Below are 22,624 nucleotides of genomic sequence, written 5' to 3'. Positions count from 1 at the left end.
TACAGCTTCGTTAGTAAAAAATATGATGATAATAATTTTATGTTATATGTGATCACAACTGAATTTTTGCATTGAAGTAAATCAATCCCGTGTATGATAACTTGACTTTGAAACTCTTCATAGGTTTCTTAAAGATTCTTTGTATTAAGTATTCAAAAAAAATATATTTAAATTGCCATTGAAAATATTGACAATTCTAAACTGGTCTACTTTTCTTAACGATCACATCGATTCCCATGCATTAAATAGGAATCGAAAACTTACCTTACAAGATCCTTGAACGCAGATAGCTCGAAACCCTTGCTTGGTACACGGCGTCCCGTCGGCTACCAGGGCCAGAGATGCGTAGAAATGCTGCCCCAACGGCCTGCAGTTCAACGTACATGGAGAATCACCTGTTGACGATATTTTGTTGTAATCAAACATTATTATATTTTACTAGTTGACCCGACAGACGTTATCCCGTCTGAACTATGAATTTGCAGCGCGCATTCTGTCAATCGCTGAAATTAATTTTTCTTAAATTTTCTAACGTTCCGCTTAACTTCCCTAATTTTTTCTTTCATAAGATCCTTCTCCTGACAATAACAAACACAACAAAAAAAAAAGTGAAATCGGTCCTGCCGTTCACGCGTGATGGCGTGAACAAGGGACATAGGGATTCATTTTTATATATATAGATAGATGTTTTATACACTATATACAATATTGTAGGGTATAAGCGGAGTTAATGCATAGCAGTATAGTTTTTGCTGCTAGTAGACATTAGATGTAGAATAGAAGTAACCCATAAATCTTGTAAAGTCAAAGAAAGGTACTCAATTCAACCTGAATTTAAATTCGAAATTCGAACACATTGCGATTTACAGGGGTATTATCATTTAACACTATTTATAAATAATTAAAGCGACACAGATATTGGCAATCGTATATTCGTTGCTGGGCTTAGAGAAATGGAACGGATACTGAACACCAGTGCTGTTGAACAACAAACGTGTCAGAAATGTAGGCTATTGTATAATGTTCAAGACAAAAGAGAGACTAGGATTTACTACTTGAATAAAAAGAATGTTACAAGCATCTTTAACCTTTTCATATTTGTATTTCACTTCAGACGGTCTTTTGCAATTAGAAATTTGTGAAGTGAGTTAGGCTTTGCGGCAAAGCGAACGGTGGATGCTCTGTGAAAGCGTAAGTTCGATTACCGTAATACTTAAAATATTTGTGTAATTTAAAAATATTTCAATGTAATATCTGTTATAGTTCTGAATACCCACATCAACATGGTGCAAATCCGAAGTTTACGGTAATAGAAATAACTAAGACATCGTATTAAACGACCAGAGAATCGAACTTTGAACTCAAGTCTTAGACTAAAAAGTAATTTAACTACGAAATATGATGTAAATAACCATACCGTCCAAATAAGGAACCCATGTATAAAATCTGCCGCGAAATGGCCTCCTGTCATACGCAGCACATTGCTCGGCGCGTTTGTTCACTTCTCCACCCGCACATGGCTGAAACAAACAACACCGTTTAAGTTTCCTCAAAACGATATTTATTTATTTATTTATTTATACACTTTATATATAGATAAGTATATAGGCGGACTTAATGCCACAGGCATTTTCTACCAGTCGACCTTAGGTTGGTGCAGAGATAAACAAGGTAGGTGCATCTAAAAATGTTGAAATATTATTATTATATTATAATAAATATGATAATAATAATAATGTATATAAATTATAATAATTTAACAATTCTATTAAATAACTTGTGTCTAATATTTTATATGTTTTTTTCTCAGTATAACAAAAAATATTACTAAACACAATTAAGTAATAAAACAAAATGACGATTGAATGGTTACTGATTGAAGGTCATTTCTAAACATAATAAAAATTATTATGTACAAAGAAAAACAACCCTAAAACACAAACTAAGTAGTTTCTCAGGTCAGTATAGGTAGATTAAAGTTAAAATTAGTATTATAAATAGCTTCTGAGACAGAACTAGCGTATAACTGTTAAACCAAACAAGCTAAATCACGCCAAAAAGACAATTTTAAACCGAAATCTGCATAAACAAACAGTACATTTACATCAAACCGTGTTTAAGAGAACAATGCTAATCAAGGTAACGTTTACGATCCGTGTGGTCATAATTCAAAATTAAAACGAGCGGATTAAGTACTGGGATACTTAAAGGGCCCATTTGCAGCGCCAATACAAACGATTACAGTTTCATTAGATTTATATATTAGCATACGTGGGAAAATTATGTTTTATTACGCGATTTATTGAGAATCGTATTTACGTCTGGCATGGTTTACGGTTCGCGTTGACTGATTAGGACGAGTAACTGTTCCTTTAGTATACGACTAAATATGCAAGTAAATAATAATAAAAAATAATTTGAGCCCTGTATTATATACTGTCCCACTGTTGGGCACGGGCTTCCTCTACTACTGAGAGGGAATAGGCCTAGGCTCCACCACGCTGACCTAGTGCCGGTTGGTAGACTTCACACACCCTCGAAAATTCGTAATAGAGAATTTTCTCAGGTATGCAGGTTTCCTCACAATGTTTTCCTTCACCGTTAAAGCAAGCGATAATTCACAAAGAATATTAATTTATAATATAATATACCCAAGTATTAATTAATGCCTCAGTACTATAGTTATATTACGGTACGACTGCAATGCTGAAATCTCGCCTTTCGCCACTGTAGTCTCCTGGTGGTGGGTGGATACCACCGCTATGTCTGTTCTGTTCTGCCGCCAAGCAGCAGTGTGTAGCCATCGTTGTGTTCCGGTTTGAAGGACATTGTAGCCAGTGTAACTACTGGACATAATGAGAATTAACATCTCATGTCTCAGAATGGCGAGCGCAGTGGAATACCAAACAATGCTTTGTAAATCAAAGTGTTGGATGGTGTTTCTACTGTTTATGGGCGGTCGTATCGCTTACCACCAGGCGAACGGCAAGATCGTTTCGTTATTCAATACGCAATAAAAAAAGTCTTATAAGGATACAACTTACATTAGTATTGCATTCGTGGTACCTCTTGTCGACTCCTAAACATTCTTCTGCGTGTGTTTGTCTCGTCACGCGTACTGTTATCTCGGATGTTTCTGATGTATTAGCCGGTGGAACTATTGTTCTGAAACAATACAAAATAACTCAAAATTTCTACTGCATAAATTCAATTTTTAGGATAGGGTTAGCATAGTTGCATAACAAACTAAAACTTTATGTCTTTGGGATAAAAAAGTGGCAGGTTCGGAAACTACGTGCACAATAAATAATATAATTTTAATAAATTTTCAGTTTTTATTAAATATTAATTTATTATTGTGTAACATTGCGTTGAAGAAAGGCAATATTTAATCTACATCTAATTTCCAAATAATGAAGTAAATTCTGTTGAGAAAAATCTATATCTAACTTAAGAGGGAAAATAAACTATGGATAATGTAGGTAGTTGTACAATTATCTCTGATTTTTATGTAATCCTGCTTTTATAAAATTTACTCTACAATTTTTTTTTTATCCCAAATAAATAAAATAAATTCTTTAATTATTCTTTCATATCTCTCGTGACATGTTTAGGGGAAATGTGCTACGATACTTATATAAACACGTAACTTTTACAGAGCATTTATAAGTCCATACACGAAGAAAAAATCCACAGCTTCAGTATAAAGTATAGCTACACACATCATTATAATTAGGGAGCTAAAATAAATCAAACCCCATTACCCAATAACTCAGAAAACATTGACGCGGCAAAATAAAAAGGACTCGTAATGAAATCAACAAGTTTGGTAACAAATAGTTTTAAATGCGTTAATCTAATTTAGTGGGACTAAAAATAAAAGTCCTGATGCATGTCGTTCATCGTTATGGTACCGAACACACAGAACAAAGCTATCCTAAGCTATTAAAATTTAATAGTATAAGTAATTTGTGGTATAAAATATACTATAACATTTATATTAATATTGTACTTTTCAATAAAAAAAATTAAGTAATCTTTAAATTACTTGACAAAGAAAATAGATATAAGCAATATATACATTAATGTGCTTAAATAATTATTAATAGTTGTAATTAAACATTTAATACTTTATCTATTGATTTAATTCGAATTATTTAAATACCCGTAAAAATCAAATTATTAAACCAATCAAAATATATCAAACTCTTTTTTCAATATTTCATCAAACACATCGCAACATATCGCGCTCGCATCGCGTAGTTAACTGTGCCCTATCATTATCACAAAGCGAGCTTTACAAATGTTGTTCTCACATAACAAGACTCGTACATTAATCGAAGCTTGAATATTCATGTTAGTGAAAGATTAGTTCCGTCGGTACTTACAACGTTGCCGCGTAGTTTCGTGATATAAAGATCCTTTAATATTTCTGTTTATCCTGCGCAGTAATACCAAGTCGTTTCTAGTATTAACATACATAACATAACATAACATCACGCATTTTATCCCCGAAGGGGTATGCAAAGGCGCAACTAGGGCACCCACTTTTCGCCAAGTATGTTCCGTCCCATGATGTGATAGGGGGCGAGCCTATCGCCATATCGGGCACAAATTCCAGACTCCGGGCTGATACTGAGCAGAAAAACCCAAATATCACTTTGCCCGACCCGGGATTCGAACCCAGGACCTCAGAGCGCTATTGTACCGGACGTGCAATACAACTACGCCACCGAGGCAGTCTCTAGTATTAACATCCTTTAAAATAGTATTTGCATCACCTTTATGATGCAGGTTCTATGATTAGTAAATGACGTCAATATATAATATAAAATTAATATCATTTTAATTGCAACAATGCATATAACTACAGAGTTATTGGCTTTATTAATTAAGTTTCGCTACTTAATGACTCTATGAGTCAAGTTGAGTATTAACGGCTATATATATTTGTTTTCAAAGGTTTATTTAAGCATTATTTAGTTTAAAAATTTATTAGGTATTGCGATGTTTATTTTTATAGACTCTAGCTTCAAAAACAATGGGTAACTTCGCCAATAGTAAAATCAAAAACAACTTCCAGCACCGTCCAAAATTTGTACGTCACAGTAATTAAGTAATACATTAAAATCATATATTTGGAGATATTAAAGATGCTCCCAATATAATTAATCAGTCTTTTATCCAATCACTTATTCAATTTTTGCTTTTTTGAGTGTCCCTACTTAAAAGATAAAGTACTAGAGGCAGATCCCCATTCGCTGGACTGTTTACATCAAAACGGCAACACAGTTTATAACATAATGTACACGCAGCGCCACTAACCGACAAAAATGAAGAAGCAGATCTGTGAACATCGCCGAGAAGACTAACGACGCTGAGAACTTGCAGTGTATCACCATCGCGACAACCACGACCACTCAATCAAGAGTGCCGAACTAAAAAGAAGAAGTCTCCACTTAAGTCCGCCTAAATAATACCCATTTTTAATGTAAAAATAATGATAGTTACAAACAATTCATTGATAAAAAAAACGAGTCCTTTAAATATAGATCCGCTCCGTATTGATAATAAGTGTGGATGCTTTATTTATTCTCGAGCAATATTTCACAGTTGTTGGAGCTGCATAATGACACAAACTCGTGGGAGAATTATGACAAACGATGTTTATAAAAATTTGTCATGGAAGATATATAGTATGCCTGTGAATATATGAGAATGTTCGGTAATTAGGTATGAATTTTGTGATAGTGCGTTGATTATTAAATAAATTAATAAACGCAATAAGGAGGAGTATCGTAGTGTATAGAACATAGCAAAATAGTGGTCAATACTGCTGTGCTAAGCTCAAAAACGGTATCTCAAAAAAAACAAAATCTTGATTTTTATGTCGTCAGATAGCTTAAAGAAATATCCATCCAATGAACTTACAACTAACGGTATCTTGTTAAGAACTTGTTAAAAAAAACTTTAAAAAGTTTCTAAAATCAAAGTTTGACATATAAAACCATAAAACTATTTTTACAAAACTTCGATTATCTCAAAATAAGGTTTCCCTGACATACCGCTTTTGCGCTTAGCACGGCAGAATATATCTTATATGTTTGCGTCTACAATGTTAGATATAAATTGAGATGTATATTCATAAGCGTATAGATATAATCTCAATTAATATTCTGCCTATAATTCTTAGTCAGCTCATAAGGTTGTTATTCCAAAGAATTCACCGGAGATTTGTCTTCTATGTTTATTAGAAATAAACATACATTTACTTATAATAAAATAAGTTTAAAAGACCTATTGCCACTAGGTGATTTTTATTTAACTTTAACTATGTACCCAAATTGTTTATTAGACTTTAGATCAAGTGGAATCTTCATTTAACATTTTAATTCAAAACGAAACTCTAAAACAACTTTTCTAATTAAACATAGGTGCTTACAAATTAAACCATGAATGTAGATAATGCGTTAAGGATCCAGAATTAATACAACCAGATACAAAGTCCTGTTAGATGTATAAGTAGGTAATCAAAATGCAGTCACTGTTAATTAAAAAGGGTGCGTTGGCGCCGGGACTAACGGCTCTGGTCACATGCGATTAAAAATAGAATTTAAATAAACTAGACTAATTATAATCAAACATAATATGGATTCTTTGAATTTTAAATTCTTTGTCAGTTTTAAATTTGTCTTCGATGTTCATTATTTATTAGTTGTCACTGTATAGAGAAATAAGAGTGAAATTGTGACTGATTTTTTTTAACAGATTAGTAATTTCGGATTTTAATACTTCTACGGAAATTATTTCTGCAGAATTTTATGTTCGAAAGTTTTATTCAAATAAAAATTTGATTTATTCTCTCGTTTCATTGCGTTTATACGTTTTCTTTATCTCTCTCTGCTGTAAGGCTAATTGTGAAATACATAGAGATTTAGTTTAAATATATTTTATATAGTAAATTAATGCTTACCTTTTAAATCAAATAAGAATAATAATAAACTAACCTCCACGTATTTATCACAAATAAATATCTCCACAACCATATTTCATATTACACTACTTCAATTCAATGGCGTAATAATATTACAGTACGACTGCAGTGCTGAGGTCTTTGGTTCGATCCCGAGTCAGTGATATTGAGTTTTTCTGCTCAGTATCAGCCCGGAGTCTGAAATTTCTGTCCGATATGGCGATAGGCTCGTCCCTTATCACATCATGGGACGGAATTCACACGGCGGAAAGGACAGATCAGCAATTGCGCCCTTGATTACACCTTCGGGGATAAAAGACGTAAATATAAGTAATACTTCATTTCCGTATAACTGTTCATTTACTAAACATGCAACTTATGAATATTGCAGTTTATAGTAAGTAGCTTGGACATAAAAAGATAATTTATGCCAGCCTATCATCCTAGACAAGATAGTCGAACGATCTTTAGAACACGCTTATAGATTAGATAGGTCCATACTTATTAGGATGGCCGTACATTTTATTTCAATATAAAATGGTGTAATAGGAATGCAGATATTAAGACCCCGAGTACGGTTTCAAATTTCTATCTATCTAATCAGCTTGTATCCACACACAGCTGAGTATAGGCCTCTTCTTTGTCATTGTTTCAAATTTAGAAAACAATATTACAAATACTTCACTTATGTGACAAACTCTTTTGGTGCACTTATTATTACTAATGCGAGAGAATGTGAAAATGTTTGATAGAAATAAACGCAGCTACTGCTAAACGAATTTGGATGTGAATTAGTACACAGGCCATATCACTAATAGGGTATATTTTGATCCAAAGAAATACGAAGTTAATTTTTATTCTGAAAACAGTCCTTCGCGCTGATGGAGCCGTTTACTGTATTGATTTATAGGCAACTTTAAATCCTCTAAAAATATACAAGGAGCCTTTCTTTTTGAAAAACATTAAAACACAGAGTTCTCTTTACACCCAGTATATAAACACCAAACATAACCTATGATCTTACACAAGAATAGGACAAAAGCACATAAAATAAATCCTTGGTGTCCGCTGTATACCAATCGCAAGTCGTCTGAATACAAATAATAGAGGCGTCACACTGACCCGCAAATGGCTCTAAGTGAGCTCACATGTGAAATACACGGTTAAAATGTTTTTGTGTGCATAACTGGCCTAAATAATGTAACCTAAAAAGTTTGACAGGTGCGCTTGCGCCGGCGACGTCGTTAAGCACATGTGGCTGTACGTTTGAACTTGAATTTCTTCCGTCGGTAGTCTCTAGTCAGGTTATTGAAGGAGATTTATATTGTTATGATGTAAGTATTTTGGCAATTGGTAGTGTTTATTTTTAAAAACTTTTTAATAAAAAATTATACCATCCTCAAAAATCACTAAAAACCAAAAATAAATTAACATTATCTATATACTAGATACCAATTTTAGAGTCGGTGACTAAATAAAAAAAATAATATAACTATTGAATTATTGAATATATAAAAAAAATAAAAATAAAAAATAAATAGAATTGCTAGTTAAGCTACATAAATACATTAAATTATGTCATCGTAACTTACACTACTTAGAGTACGAAATATTAAAAAACAAAACAGCTTCTTACTTATCTTTGTATTTCCCTACTATAGTGTTATATCTAAAGCACAAGAAAACTGAGTACACAGCCAGGACATGTAGCTGTTGGGCTCAACAGAGAGCAAAAAGTAGCTTATGTAAATGCAACAGGAACACTGTATTATGGTAACTCGATACACACAAAAAAACCTACAGATAAATTCTAGTTTAACTTCTTCGAGAAGGTAGTTCATATACTGTAAATAAAAAAGTATAAATAATATGTACACATCCTTTTATGGACAAATAGCTTGATAACAAATGAAGCATTAATATTTGTACGAAGTACATAATATTTCCATGTATAAATCATAAAATGATATCTATTTCATTATCATCATAAGTCACGTTAAATCCACTGCTGAACAGACCCCCCTTAAAGATTTTAAAACGGACCTGTCAAAAACTGCATCCAGCGTGTTCCAGCGACCTTTATCAAGTGGTTCATGCACGCTGCAGGTGGACGTCCAACGCTGCACTTGCTGTTCCGTGATCCTACTCAAGAACTTTCTTGCCCCATCTACTATCCATTCTGCGAACTATATGGCCTACCCAATTCTAGTTTAGCTTGCTAATCCGCTGTTATGCTAATTATAATACCTTTTTCAGCAAAAAGATAATCAGAGATCGAGATGCATCTAGTGTAAATATCTACAGCTCGCCAAGCTGTTTTCTTTTTGATTGGGTAATACAGAATAAATAATATAATATTAGATTTAAACTCTAGCCCCTTTCATATGTATTTATTTTATTTAATTATGATATCTTGCTTGCTTTATCATAATTTTGATTCAAGGGGTGTCAACGATAGTCCATTGTTATTCAAATAAAGCGATTGTAGAATTTATTTTATACAAATTTCATAATTAACTTCCTTAAATAAATCTGTATAACACAAGTTTATGATTGATAATTGTAAATCCATTCTCCCAATTTTCTTTACAGCATTATCAGGGAGGAATACATAAAACTCAAATCCAGCATAAAGCGACGTAAACTGGCAACATTAGTAATAAAAACATTGGCAAAACCGTACTAGTGAATCTTACTTAATTGACTAAAAAAAAAAAGAAAAAGACATATATTGGCCACAGATTGAGCGGTAAACATAATTCTATACTTATAATAAATCTGTAGAGAGGTCAATTCTGTACATGAAATATATTTCCAAAATAACTATCAGGGGGTGATTAGGGAGCGATACTGATGCCAAAAATGCAATTAGTAAAATTTTTGTCTGTCTGTCTGTCTGTCTGTCTGTATAACCGTTATAGAAACAAAAACTACTCGACGGATTTTAACGAAACTTGGTACAATTATTTGTCATACTCCTGTGCTGGTTATAGTATACTTTTCATCACGCTACAATTAATAGGAGCAGAGCAGTGAAGGGAAATGTTGGGAAAACGGGAGAAGTTACTCCATTTTTTAAGCTTCCGTCGCGTGTGCAACCTTAATGGTTAAATCTACGCAGAAATCATGTATGACGGAAATGTTCTCCTTAAAATTATGTAAAAATATCCCACGACAGCATATGTCTATCTTTTATGGTTGACTCACAATAACACGTGTAACTCCCGATAGCTTAGCAGTTCGAAGCTTTCTCATTATATTTGTCTACTCTTACGTTTATAACACTCTCAGTCATCACTAATTAAAAAAAGTTAACATTATTAAATATTCCATAAAAAGAATCATAGAAATCGGTATAGAAACACCAAAGTTATACATGAAATACGCTAATAATAAGCCATCACGCGTGAATACTGAATCATGCTATAAGCTTCCTTCGATTTCACCAGGATCCCATTATCAGACCCTGACAGGACAATCGGACCACCTGCATACCACCATACTTAAAAAAACATCCCGACAAATTGAGCACCTCCTCCATTTTTGAAGTCCGAAATCCACGCGGGCGACGCTGCGAGCGGAAGCTAGTTAGTAAATAAAACTTAATTTTAAAAATTATATAAAAAAAAAAAATAAAACAAAATGATAATACAGTTTTGAGGAATTTTATATGTGGATGGTAGATCTAGGACTACTCGCAACCTCGAAGCGACTTAACAAACACAAAGCATAAACTATTATGTCTGTAATGTTTTGCCCACATCATTCTACCTGCACTGCGTTGCAATTCAAGTAATTCATATTCAGCGCATCCTTTCTATTCATATGTATAATTTATTGTATGAGGTAATGATTATGAGCGGTTCCGGTATTAATGAATAAAGAAGTAAAATATATGGCCTCTGTTTTATTAATGAAAGGCAATCTATGAGTTATACAAAGTATATCTAACAAGTACAAAAAAAATGTAAAAACAATGACTGCACAAAAATATTATAGACAGCTTTTTTAAAATTCAATTTTGATCAAATAACAGGCTTTGGATATCGAAAAACCAATCATTTTCAACTACACTTAAAGATTGTACAGAAATTTAACATTTCACCAGACGTATATCCGAATTCCGTACCACGTTTATCCTATCAAAATCGCTTTTCATATTACTAAATAGGTAATTAGCATTTAATATGTTCAATAAGAAACATATTCCCATAGATGCATGTTTTGATTACACTACAATGAATGAAGTCTCAATCATTCATATAACTGCAAATGACGCGCGTTAATCCCTCATTAGCACGACTAACAAACACGTAGACAAACGTGAGAGGTCATTGTAAGAGTGTATGCACACATTCAGTTCGATAGATTCTCCGCGTTTTTTTTACATAAATTTGCCTGAACAAACTTTTTACGCAACACACAGATAGGTTCAAATCCTGTTAAATCATAAGACAAATATTACATAATTAACTATTTACATCTTTAATCGTACTTACCACATTTATTTGCGACAATTAGCAAACTTTTGAGTAGAGCAAAGTAGTGTTTGATTTTAATAAGAAAATTCATAGCAAGCTATTTACTTTGTAAAAATAAAGTCTAATAATATAACCCATAAATACTAAACTTAGATAAAATTGCTCAGAAAACTCTGGCAATTCCAAATATGTACATAATCCATTATTATATGTGACGCTTAGATATCACCTTACGTTTGCCGTTTCTATTATAATTAACAAGTTTTGCCTCACATCATTACTCCTCTTTATTTATCCATTCAAACATGCGAATACTATCTTACTCATATAAAATATTATTAAGCAAACTATCTAACTTTAGTTTCCGCAACATATAATAAACAGTATGAACGGTCTCTAAAACGGCCGCCGATCGAGGGCTCATTACCCGCTATATCGGAACATGATTGACGCGCATCAAGGGCCGTGCGAGTGCAAGCAATCAATGCTCTAACTACAATAACAGCTTGTTACAACGCTTAACGCTACGGGGTTTCCATTACCTTAATTTAGTCGATAAAAACCGTAAGAGTCTCGCGAAGGCACATTTAACCTCTGAACCGACGCGCTTGGGTGGCTTTACACGCGACGAATTTTATTTCACTGTGTTTGCGCGCTTATTAGTGTTTTAAAAATTCATATCTACATAACATTATATGATGCGCTTTGAAAAATTAAAATAGCTTTTTAATTTTATTTTGTAATGTATATTTTGTTTTATTTACGAGCACTCTGATATTTTTTAGTTATAGGTAGGTACATTATAATTTAGCAGGCTTGCGCTCTTTTAGAATACCAATATAAAATAACATTGCTATTTTATTTTGAAAAGAACTAACCGTAACTCGAAGATTTGTAGGACACAGCTCAAAGGAACATGTCCAATCCACTTAGGTGTGTAACAATAAAAAGCATTATATGAGTCACCAATAGCCTATGCTGCCCCTACTAAGGCAGGTGGAAGTAGTCCATAACAAATGATTGCCGCAATGCTTATAATGCGAACCATACCCCAACTAGTTTAATTAATTCATAATCATTGACAAGACCACCTGATCGTGCGTTTGATTATAATTGAACTGATTGAAGTTCAAACGCCGTCAGATTATCAAATGCATGTCAACAGTACGATAAACGAGCGAGTAAGTGCCAATGAGATGTGACAGCCGAATGCCACCGGCGATGTCGTGTTAACTGATACGATTTAATTAAGTGCGCAATGGACAAAACTTGGCGTAGATGAAGTGGTCGGGACCCGCGATGAACACATTCATTTAAATGGTGGTAGGTCTCTCATATGTGAGAGTCCGCCTGAGTAGATACCACCGCAGTGTTTATTTCTGCCGCCAAGCAGCAGTGTGTAGCTATCGTTGTGTTCCGGTTTGAAGGTCATTGTAGCCAGTGTAGCTACTGGACATAATGAGACTCAACATCTCATGTCTCAGGATGGCGAGCGCGGTGGAATACCAAACAATACTTTGTAATTTAAGGTATTAAATGGTGTTTCTATTGTTTATGAGCGCTCGTATCGCTTACCATCAGGCGAACGGCAAGCTCGTCTTGTCATTCAAAGCAATAAAAAAATCTACTAGAATTTGATAATATAATAATTTTACAACCTACAATACAATGAAAGTGTCTCTTATATTATGGCCTCAGACCAGCAGTATGAATATAAAATTACAAAAAAATAAAATGTAACTAATTTGCTGGAACCAGGGCCCAGACTTCTTCAAAGAATTTCTAGATGCGTTCATGTTGTGTGTTACGTGTTGAAACCAGTTCAACATTGATTCATGGTCATTCGGAAACTGAGATATCAACTATCTCGTAACAGGTTTAATTTCACTTTACGAATTGTAGTATGATTTAATAGATGTTACAAAATATATATTTTGTCAATGCAGACAACTTTTAGAATATCAGAGGCCTTTGATTACACCAGATTCCACAATTTCATATTTTGATTCTTTTATTTTAATAATATAAAATCCCAAACTTTCCATATGCATATAATGTCTTTAATTTTTATATTCCCCTTTAATTTTTCGCCAAGTTATGCACGCAATTCACAACACACCCCTACATCAAAACCCATTATCTTAATAATAAACAACGTACTAAAATAATGTTCTTAAACAAAAATCGACCTAACAAAATCATAAGACGCAAAAATAAACAACAAACTTAATAGCACCATTTAATTCGAAAATGTTTTAAAGAGAGAAAATCGCCAGGTGTAAAGCGGGCCTTAAGCGAATTACCGTAATAGGCGTGTAAAAGGTTGACGTTTACATTTTTGTTTTATAAGCTTCGCGCACACGGCCTGTCGGCGCATGTCCGATAATTTGTATCTTGTCTTTTGTTACTCGTTAAAGGAACATAAACATGGAGAATCGACAACTTGACCATTTGGCATTTGAAATTGACGAAACTGCTACAAAGTCATTTGAACAGAACACACGAGTCATAATTATATAGCGTTGTTAGTGTATTAAAGTATGTTTGGTAAATGATTGGTGTCATCAATGTTTCTGAATGTAAATATCATAGTTCGTCACTAATTTTGTTCTAAAATTATTTTAGAAATTTAGTATCCGATGGTACAAACAGCAGTGGCGACGAGTCTATATGACCCGATTCCTGCCGGCTTCCGTTTCGTAATTTATGTAAAATTTTATGATCATTAGAACGATTTGCAGACCGCATTTATGCATATTAGTACCTATGCTATGTTTTATTGGGTTCCTTTTCGGAAAATTTCACCCTTCGCCACTGACTGATAATGAATGAATGCATGAATTAATGAATTCTCCTGGTCGAATTTGTCGGCATCGGCGGCTCGTCTCAACGGAGATCAGCCAGGTACGCAGGACATATTATAGTGCACAAGTGTGTGTGCAATACACAGGTGCACAATTATTTTGACCCGACATGGCATTCGAACCCAGGACCTCAGCGCAATAGTTGTACTCGTACCATATCCAATAACTACGCCACCGAGGCAGTCTGACTGACCGACAATATTTAATTAATAAATCAGTCTCACCCCTACACCTTGTCAAGAACCTTTAGGTTCAGTTTTAAATCATCTCTATTTCAAATTTCCCATGTAACAACTAATGCGAACGAATAAGGCCTCTCAAAATAAGTGCCAGTTTAAAAAATAATACCGTTTGACAAACGAACTTGTTTGCTAACCAAATGATTAAACAGTAGCTTTACAAATGTTTTGGCTTCAAAATCACATGGAAATGAGGTACTTTGCATACATAATTATTTTGAGAAGTTCATAACAGTAGAGGTCAAGTTATGTCTGGGAATTATTCGTTTCGGCGATAATTAGTAAGCCGCCTTACACATTATGATATGAAAATATTTTAGTTAATAGGAATTAAATTTTTAGCGTCGATAGACTAGTCTGGTGTGGAATGGACTGCTGAGATGAGTGTCCACAGGTTCAAATCCCAAGGACTCTCACATATGAGAGACCTACCACCAGTAAGTACCAGTACCACCACCAAGTACCAGGGGCTTGCTGCTGCATTCGAGATTTCTTTATTCCCAAAACTACATTTCTTTCTGACAGTGTACCCATAGTAATTTTAATACTTGTTGTCCGTTTTCCTATACTATGTTATCCGACCTAGTAAACTTGCCAACCTATGATACAAATAAATAGGATATATTCTATGCTCAGAAGTACGAAAATTCGTAGGCATATAAATAATAGAAAAATATGCGGTTGCATAAATTCACGACCTACCTTTGCCAGTCACATCTCGCGCTATGAACGGTTTATGTTACATTACATTTTAAAATCAAAACTATTTTTGTCGCGCTCTACTTTTTAAATTAGTTTTCACATTTTCAGCCAGTGCATTCATATAGATATCCAATTATGACCATGATAAATAACTTCTGCATTGATTTAATGTTGGTGAATATAAAAGAAGAGCCCCTATATTTGATAACTACAAAGAAACAATTTAATAATTAATAAATCTAATCAATAATATCTGTTTTACTACTCTCAGATTGTATAGTGTTTTTTTTTCGATAAAACACGTTTGACTATCGTGCGAATTTTTACTTTAATCAATTAAAATACCCACTTCCCAGTATTTATAACTTCGCTACTAAATTCAGCACTAACAGTGACAAATTCTACGGAATAATAAACACAAGATTTTTCCAATATACATATGTAAAAAGAGGTAAGTATACAAACCTGGGTAAACATTGTCTCTCTTGAAAAGACACACCGCCCCCGCATGTCCTTGAGCATGGACTCCAGCTACTCCAGGCACTCCAAGCATACCCAGTAGGTTCTTCAGAACTCTGCAATAGGGAAATCATTAGCAACTGATAGCTAAAAAATGAGACACATATCCCAATATCTGATACGGTCGGATATTTTCGGGTGAAAAACAGTCTTAATTGTAATATTGAAAGTAATTGAAACATTTATTATATTTAGTAAAGTCTATTTGTATTACATATAACCAGGCTTTATTTTGTCACTTCTTTTTTGAGGGCACACTAATTCTTGAAAATTGCAGGTCCCTTATTTTTGTACCCTCCTCACTGCCTGTACTTTTTAATGGCAATTTTTTCGATATTTTCGAATTTTCCTTTAAGTGCACTGCGTGCTCCCGCATGACTCCATAAAAAAGCTCTACATATAACTACAATACGTATAATACCCGACCAAACTAGTATCCGAAGAATTTAATCCATACCTCCTGTGGAGCCAATGTTGTGGTGACATTCACCGTCGTAGACATTGCGATTTGGAACAAAACCGCGACCCTGGAAATAAATGGAATATCTTTAACGCTTGCCAGAAACAGTAAAAAATTGAGATTGGAACTAATAAATTTTCAGTTATGGTATTTTGATTCAAGTTTAGAAAAGAGGCGCAGTACAATAATTACGCCTTATTATCCAGGCCACAAGTTATTTTGACAGCACGTAACAACCACATAACGTACCCCATCCCGTTTAAGACAATGGAAATTGGCATACAGGATATCATTCAGTAATTTCACGAAGGTAACGTTACACGGCCTTGTTTACACTTTCATAGAGATTAAGGCACCTGATCGTAGGTGGAGTGAAGTTTAGGTAGAAGGTGGAGATATGGCAGATGATTATCCTGACATCAACACAATTACGCCGGCTTGTTATACATTTTAATAAATTTTAATCTACATCATCCAATTTGAAAATCAAGTTTTTTTAAAATACACTGAAAAAAAATTTATAGTGGTACGAGGGGTGTGAGTTCATAAAAAAAACATGCACTATAACCGAGTGTGATGTCGGAGCCATTGTATTACAGGCATGCAAAGATTTCAAATTATATTCCTATCTAATTTTCCAACTAATTTCGATGTGGTTATCACAAAAGGATTCATGTTGACACGTATATTATAATTAAGTAACAAATCAAACATAATACTCTTGTTAAATACATAATATAGAAAGGAATGTTTTAATTTAATTATCAGTTCATTAATGAATTGATGGTTATAAACGAAATTAAAAAAGAATCTTGCATTTCAAACTGAAATTTCGTCTCCAAAATATCATAAATTTCAAGACGCCTAGACATACAGTGTGCAAACTGAATTCTATTTATACAACGATTTATTTTCACTAACACGTTTAGCTGGACATTTTACACGACAATTTGACAGGGCATTGCAAAAAGCGTGTAGTTAACTCTTGTAATAGTCAATTTGTCTGTGTATCGAACTTTAACTCATGTTTCTCTCACGAATGAAGGTAATTAATGCTAACATTTGGATGTATTGCCTTAAATGAAATAAGGTTCAAGCGTTAAGTTAACGGATAACTGTGAGTGAGCACTATGCCACAGATTTTGTTTTTAAAATTACTTTCCCTATACGGAATATGGTTTGATAGGGTTGTCAAAACTCTACATTTACGAATGTTATACATAAATTCAACAATTATACTGTTAAATATATTGCATATTATATTTTGAATAGTATATTTATGAAATCTATACTAATAAAGCTGAAGAATTTGTTTGTTTGAACGCGTTAATCTTAGAAATACTGGTCCTAATTGAAAAATTATTTTTGTGTTAGATTGTTCTTTTATTTAGGAAGGCTATCAAAATACTTTAAAATCAATTCATAATTAAAAATAAACGAGTGACTGTTTTTAAATTACATAGCCCAAATCTGCTACAAAACTATCATTGACCGAATTATTCAATGACAATATTACTCCATTGGAATTCAAAACTATGGTAATTAAAGGCATCTATCTGCAGCCATGGTGTTGAGCTCAACCCGTAAATATGTATGTAGGTAAGGTATTATTGTCGCACTTGGCTTAGTTACGTGTATAGAATGCTGTTTAATTGTTATTTATTACATGAAACGATCTGTAATGCTAACGAACCGATTCTATAAATCAATCGAGAATTATTTTTGCCGCTTTAATTAATTTGCTTTCTAACGAAGAATGATAATAAAATTAATTACAAGTATTGATAAACTGTCTTTTTTAATTAATTGATTTTTTTAATTATTTACTATTAAGGTTTATGTGTGATATTGTTATTATATTAGACTACCTTTTGTCTGCGGCTCTGCTCGCATAAAAAGGTTTTCGGGATTAAAAGTAGTTTAGTAGTTCCTCGGATAGAGCGTTCAAACAAACAAACTCTCCAGCTTTGTACGATAGCTTTGTACAATAAATGAAAAAAAAAATGAAATCCTCCTAGCCGACTTTCGGCCAAAACGGCAAATCTCGACAGAGTTCAGCCAGTTACACAGTAGATATAATAGTGCACAAGTGTGTGCGCGACATCCAGGTGCACTCTCCGTTCCTTCACTCCCATAGTTCGGTGAGACGGCAATCCGACATGACCCGATAGGGATCAGGCGCAGGACCAACGGCTTTACGTGCATTCCGAGGCACGGGGGTATCACGCAGCCAACTTCCTGACTGAGCTGTGACTGAATATGTTTTAAGATGGAAAACCCAGTCACCATTATATTGGTCCGACCCGGTGGTCGAACCCAGAACCTTAGCGCAGTAGTCGTACTCGTACCATGTACAATTACAACTACGCCACCGAAGCAGTCAAACGATGTAAAATTTAGATAATAATATCCGCCCGCTCTTTTTCTTAGTTAAATAAATCTATACAAAGGTTATTCGGAGGAAATCGCCGATTGCGATAAAACCGCCATTTTTACTTATTGTTTAAGTGTAGTCCTTGTTGTATATTTATTTTTCTTTTATACCTTGATTTCATGAGTTTAAATATATTCGGACATAACGTTGTAGGCATACCTATACACCAGAGTTTTGCAGAACTGTCTACAAAGTCAAAGAAATATAAGCGTGTGAAACAGACTTAATCTGTTAGTTTTGTGTTTATAATTGTTTATTCACCATTTTAGGCGCAGCCCTGGGCAAGTTCACCCACGCGTTTCCCACTGCATTGCGCAATCCGACTCCATTAGACAGTTGTGGCCCAAAGCCGAAGGAGACTGCACTCCACATTAAAACGATCAAACGACTCTAAAACGCCCTAATGAACATCTTAAGTGGTTTATTAAGTGCCGATCGCCGTTATTTTTATGATAAAATCACATTGCTTCCGTCTGTCATATGGATACTGGTGTGATGCAATTTTTATGACATTCGCGAGCTTTCTCACATAGCCTTCTAAAAATAAACATACAAACACTTTTGTTTATTAGTAATTAAATTAATAGACATTAATAATGAACTTCTAACTTCATCTTGACAATAATTAAGTTTTAAAAAATACAAATCAAAATTAACGAGTGTCATTAATACTCAGTAGTGTAAAGATAAACATGTCAATAGTGCTAATTGGATTTACAATGACGCCCGCCGCGCGGCGCAAGCGGCGTTAACCAATTGAGAACCAGAATACGCAAAGAAGTCACTATGTTATCGATAAAGTATGAACTTAGTGATGGTCGGTAATGACCGGTTTAGAAGTTGGTAATAATATAATTTACCGGTTTACGCGGTCGAAAATATGACATTCCAATTTTAAATGTGTTCGGTTGTTTGCGATTAGTTGTTGTGGAGTATGTATTTAGCGTGTTTATGTTTTTTTCTTCATTGGCCAGTTTCTTGATTGATTGTACGTTAGTTATTCTTACTTTTGCCTAAATTATAATTTTTGTCCTGTTGTAAAGCTTATTGCTTTTGATTTACTGACGTCTGTGTTGTGGGATTTGTTATGGCATTAACTTTACCTGTTACTTTTACTCTTCATGACGAATTTGCGGGTTAAACTTATAAAAAAATATTAAACTGCATAGATTAAATTGCTGTGGATTTATTCAACATTTTAAATAGATATTATGTAAGTGTTTTTTTCCCTATTACAAGTGCGATTAATAAAAGATTATAATTACACATTTTTTATGTTTACTTTAAAACTACTAAGCAAATGTATTAAATAACCAAAAAACTACACTACATAATGGAAAATGGAAAATGGAAAGCGTTATGATTTTATAAATTTCTCAACACAACAATAAAAACCTACATTGTACAGGCAGGTGCTCAGCCTGGCAAGATGTTTCTTATTAACTAATTAGTTACTTAATAGCTTTTATTACAACTACTAACCGACTATTATAAGTTTTGGTAATAAGCAGCCATTTTCTAAACAAAATTATCTTCGCACATTGACTGCAGCATCTCCTTAAAGAGATGAGGTAACAAGCACATTTTGAAAATAGTAAGCGTACAAGAAATTACGAAGTCACATTCGTTCTACAATCGTCTACTCGTCTCGGCGTTTTTCATTTGGTATTCGAACTATTTTGATGAACACACATTTTATGTATTTCAAATACATTATTCTACGGGATATGTCTATGTTGGGTGATGAGTTTTGGAATTAATAATGGTAGCAATCCTGAATAATATGGTATTGTTGGGAATGTATTTCCTCTACTACTTTGAGATTCCTTTTAATCCACCACACTAGCCTAGTGCTGGCTGGAATAAATATGGCACCATAAACTCTCTTAGTAGTTTTCTCCGATACTATTTCTGTTTCTTCTTCCTCTATTACTTGCTTATGTGTCACTCCAATGTAGAGTTAGCCCTACGCAGATAGCTTACAAAGCGACGATAGATTAGTTGGTTGTGGAATGGACTACCGAGACGAATGTCCGCAGGTTCGAAACCCAAGGGTACACACCTCTGACTTTTTTACAAATATTATGTGTGTATTCTATGTGAATTGTCGCTTGTTTTTAACGGTGAAAGAAAACATCGTGAAGAAACCTGCATACCTAAGAAGTTCTCTATAGGGATTTCAAGGGTGTGTGAAGTCTACCAATCCGCACTAGGCCAGCGTGGTGGACTAAGGCTTAATCCCTCTCAGCAGTAGAGGAGGCTAATACAGGGCTAATATTATTATTATTATTTACTTTTCAAACATCTTATTCCACAGGTACGGCAACCTTGCAGGGACCCCATGGCACCCGATGGTTAGCAGAGTGAAGTCCTGATAGAATGTCGACTGATGAAAGTTGATTACCCCCGCCAGTCGACAATAATGTCGGCCTGTTTTAAGTCGTATATACACAGGCTGATCCCGGAACCCGACATACTCACGTGGGACACTTTGACGGGTTTTGACACCTTGTGAACTGGTTACTATCTTGACGGATACAAAATATATCCCACTAGCAAACAATTGAAGACAAGATCTGGACTTATTTTTCGGACGTATTTCTGCCTGACGTAAACCTTTACAAAATTTTAAACTTTTATACTTCCTATCCCCTTAATTAAGTGTCAACAGTTTAGGTCAAATATTTTTTTTAAACTGTTAAGATATTCATCGCTTAAATTGATTAGGTACAAAAAACCAATCAATAATATGAACTAATCAGTCGTGAACATTAATAAAGCACAGTTTTGATAACATTGGCTTGTATGCAGTTATAAATGATATCAATTTACCACTGCTGTTAACAGTTCGCTGTTAGCTCGCCGCGGGGTTTGCCCGACGCGACACCAAGCGAATTGCCCTTTACAAAGTTGTCTTCATCGATATGTGTTGTCTTGTTATAAAGTTGTAAGCGCTGGGTATAATTACCTTGCGCTACGTTTATATTGCTTTTAATAACGTATCTTTGCTTCATTGGTCTGGCGTTTGTAAGTTTTACTTATCTACGTTAGGAACAATTCGTACGTAAACTTCAGAAAGTTACAATTACATAAATGATGTTTCGAAATTAATTATGGATGTTACTCAGTATTCATGGTATTCGTATGTAGAAGGATAATGATTTCTTATGTTTATGCGAATGTTATATCAAAATTAAACTAGTTTTTAGATGTTATCGCGGATTTTTATACTTATTATTACAACTTGACCCTACAGACGTTGTCCCATCTTAACTATGAATTTGCAGCGCGCATTCTGTCAATCGCTGACAGTTATTTCAAACAATTGAGAGTTATATAAAATTAATAGTTTCGTTAAGTTTTTTTAAATTTTCTAATTTTCCGCGCAATTTTTTTATTTCATAAGAACATTCTCATGACAATAACAAACACAACAAAAAAAAATTATGAAATCGCTCCAACCGTTCACGCGTGGTGGCGTGACCAAGGGAAATAAGGATTCATTTTTATATGTATAGATTAAACTAGTTTTCGGATTTTATCGCGGAGTTTTATATTAATATTTTCCCCAAACGTTTCGAAGACTGCATCAATCATGGTCACGGGGCGGACTGAGATGTAGGTTGTCCAAGAAGTCAACTTTACATTTTACAATAATACTTGTTTTTATTTTTAGTATTATTTGATATGGCACAATTTTTATTTCGGATTAATTCTCTAAGTTATAAACTCTTGCAGTAGGTATTCCATGAATGAGAACAGTGGAACATACGTGACTTTACGAAAATAGATTCGTTAATACTTATATGTCATGACAATAACATCTTTGTAAACATCATAAAAATAAAATGCAAATATTTAACGGTAATTTGATGTTTAGTATTCAAAGATTTGACTTTAGAATCATAAAATGGAATTCTTTATTTAAAATTTATCGGTAATTTTTTTTTAA

The 22,624-nt window shown here is 33.9% G+C and overlaps 1 protein-coding gene across 1 annotated transcript in view; it reads right to left on the bottom strand.

The window, feature by feature from the left end:
• Window positions 1-22,624, bottom strand: part of LOC115444751 (thrombospondin type-1 domain-containing protein 4) — an 80,287-nt gene that overhangs the window by 32,743 nt on the left and 24,920 nt on the right. The window contains exons 3-7 of the mRNA XM_037439417.1: window positions 16,236-16,305; window positions 15,725-15,834; window positions 3,045-3,165; window positions 1,418-1,520; window positions 265-395 (exon numbers count right to left, since the gene is read on the bottom strand). Coding sequence (XP_037295314.1) covers window positions 265-395; window positions 1,418-1,520; window positions 3,045-3,165; window positions 15,725-15,834; window positions 16,236-16,305 — 535 coding nt within the window. The remainder of the gene's footprint in view (window positions 1-264; window positions 396-1,417; window positions 1,521-3,044; window positions 3,166-15,724; window positions 15,835-16,235; window positions 16,306-22,624) is intronic.

This window comes from Manduca sexta, chromosome 16, assembly GCF_014839805.1.
Source record: "Manduca sexta isolate Smith_Timp_Sample1 chromosome 16, JHU_Msex_v1.0, whole genome shotgun sequence".
Lineage (NCBI taxonomy): Eukaryota > Metazoa > Arthropoda > Insecta > Lepidoptera > Sphingidae > Manduca > Manduca sexta.
The sequence above is the reverse complement of the archived record's forward strand: the minus strand, read 5'-3'. Positions and strand labels throughout refer to the sequence as shown.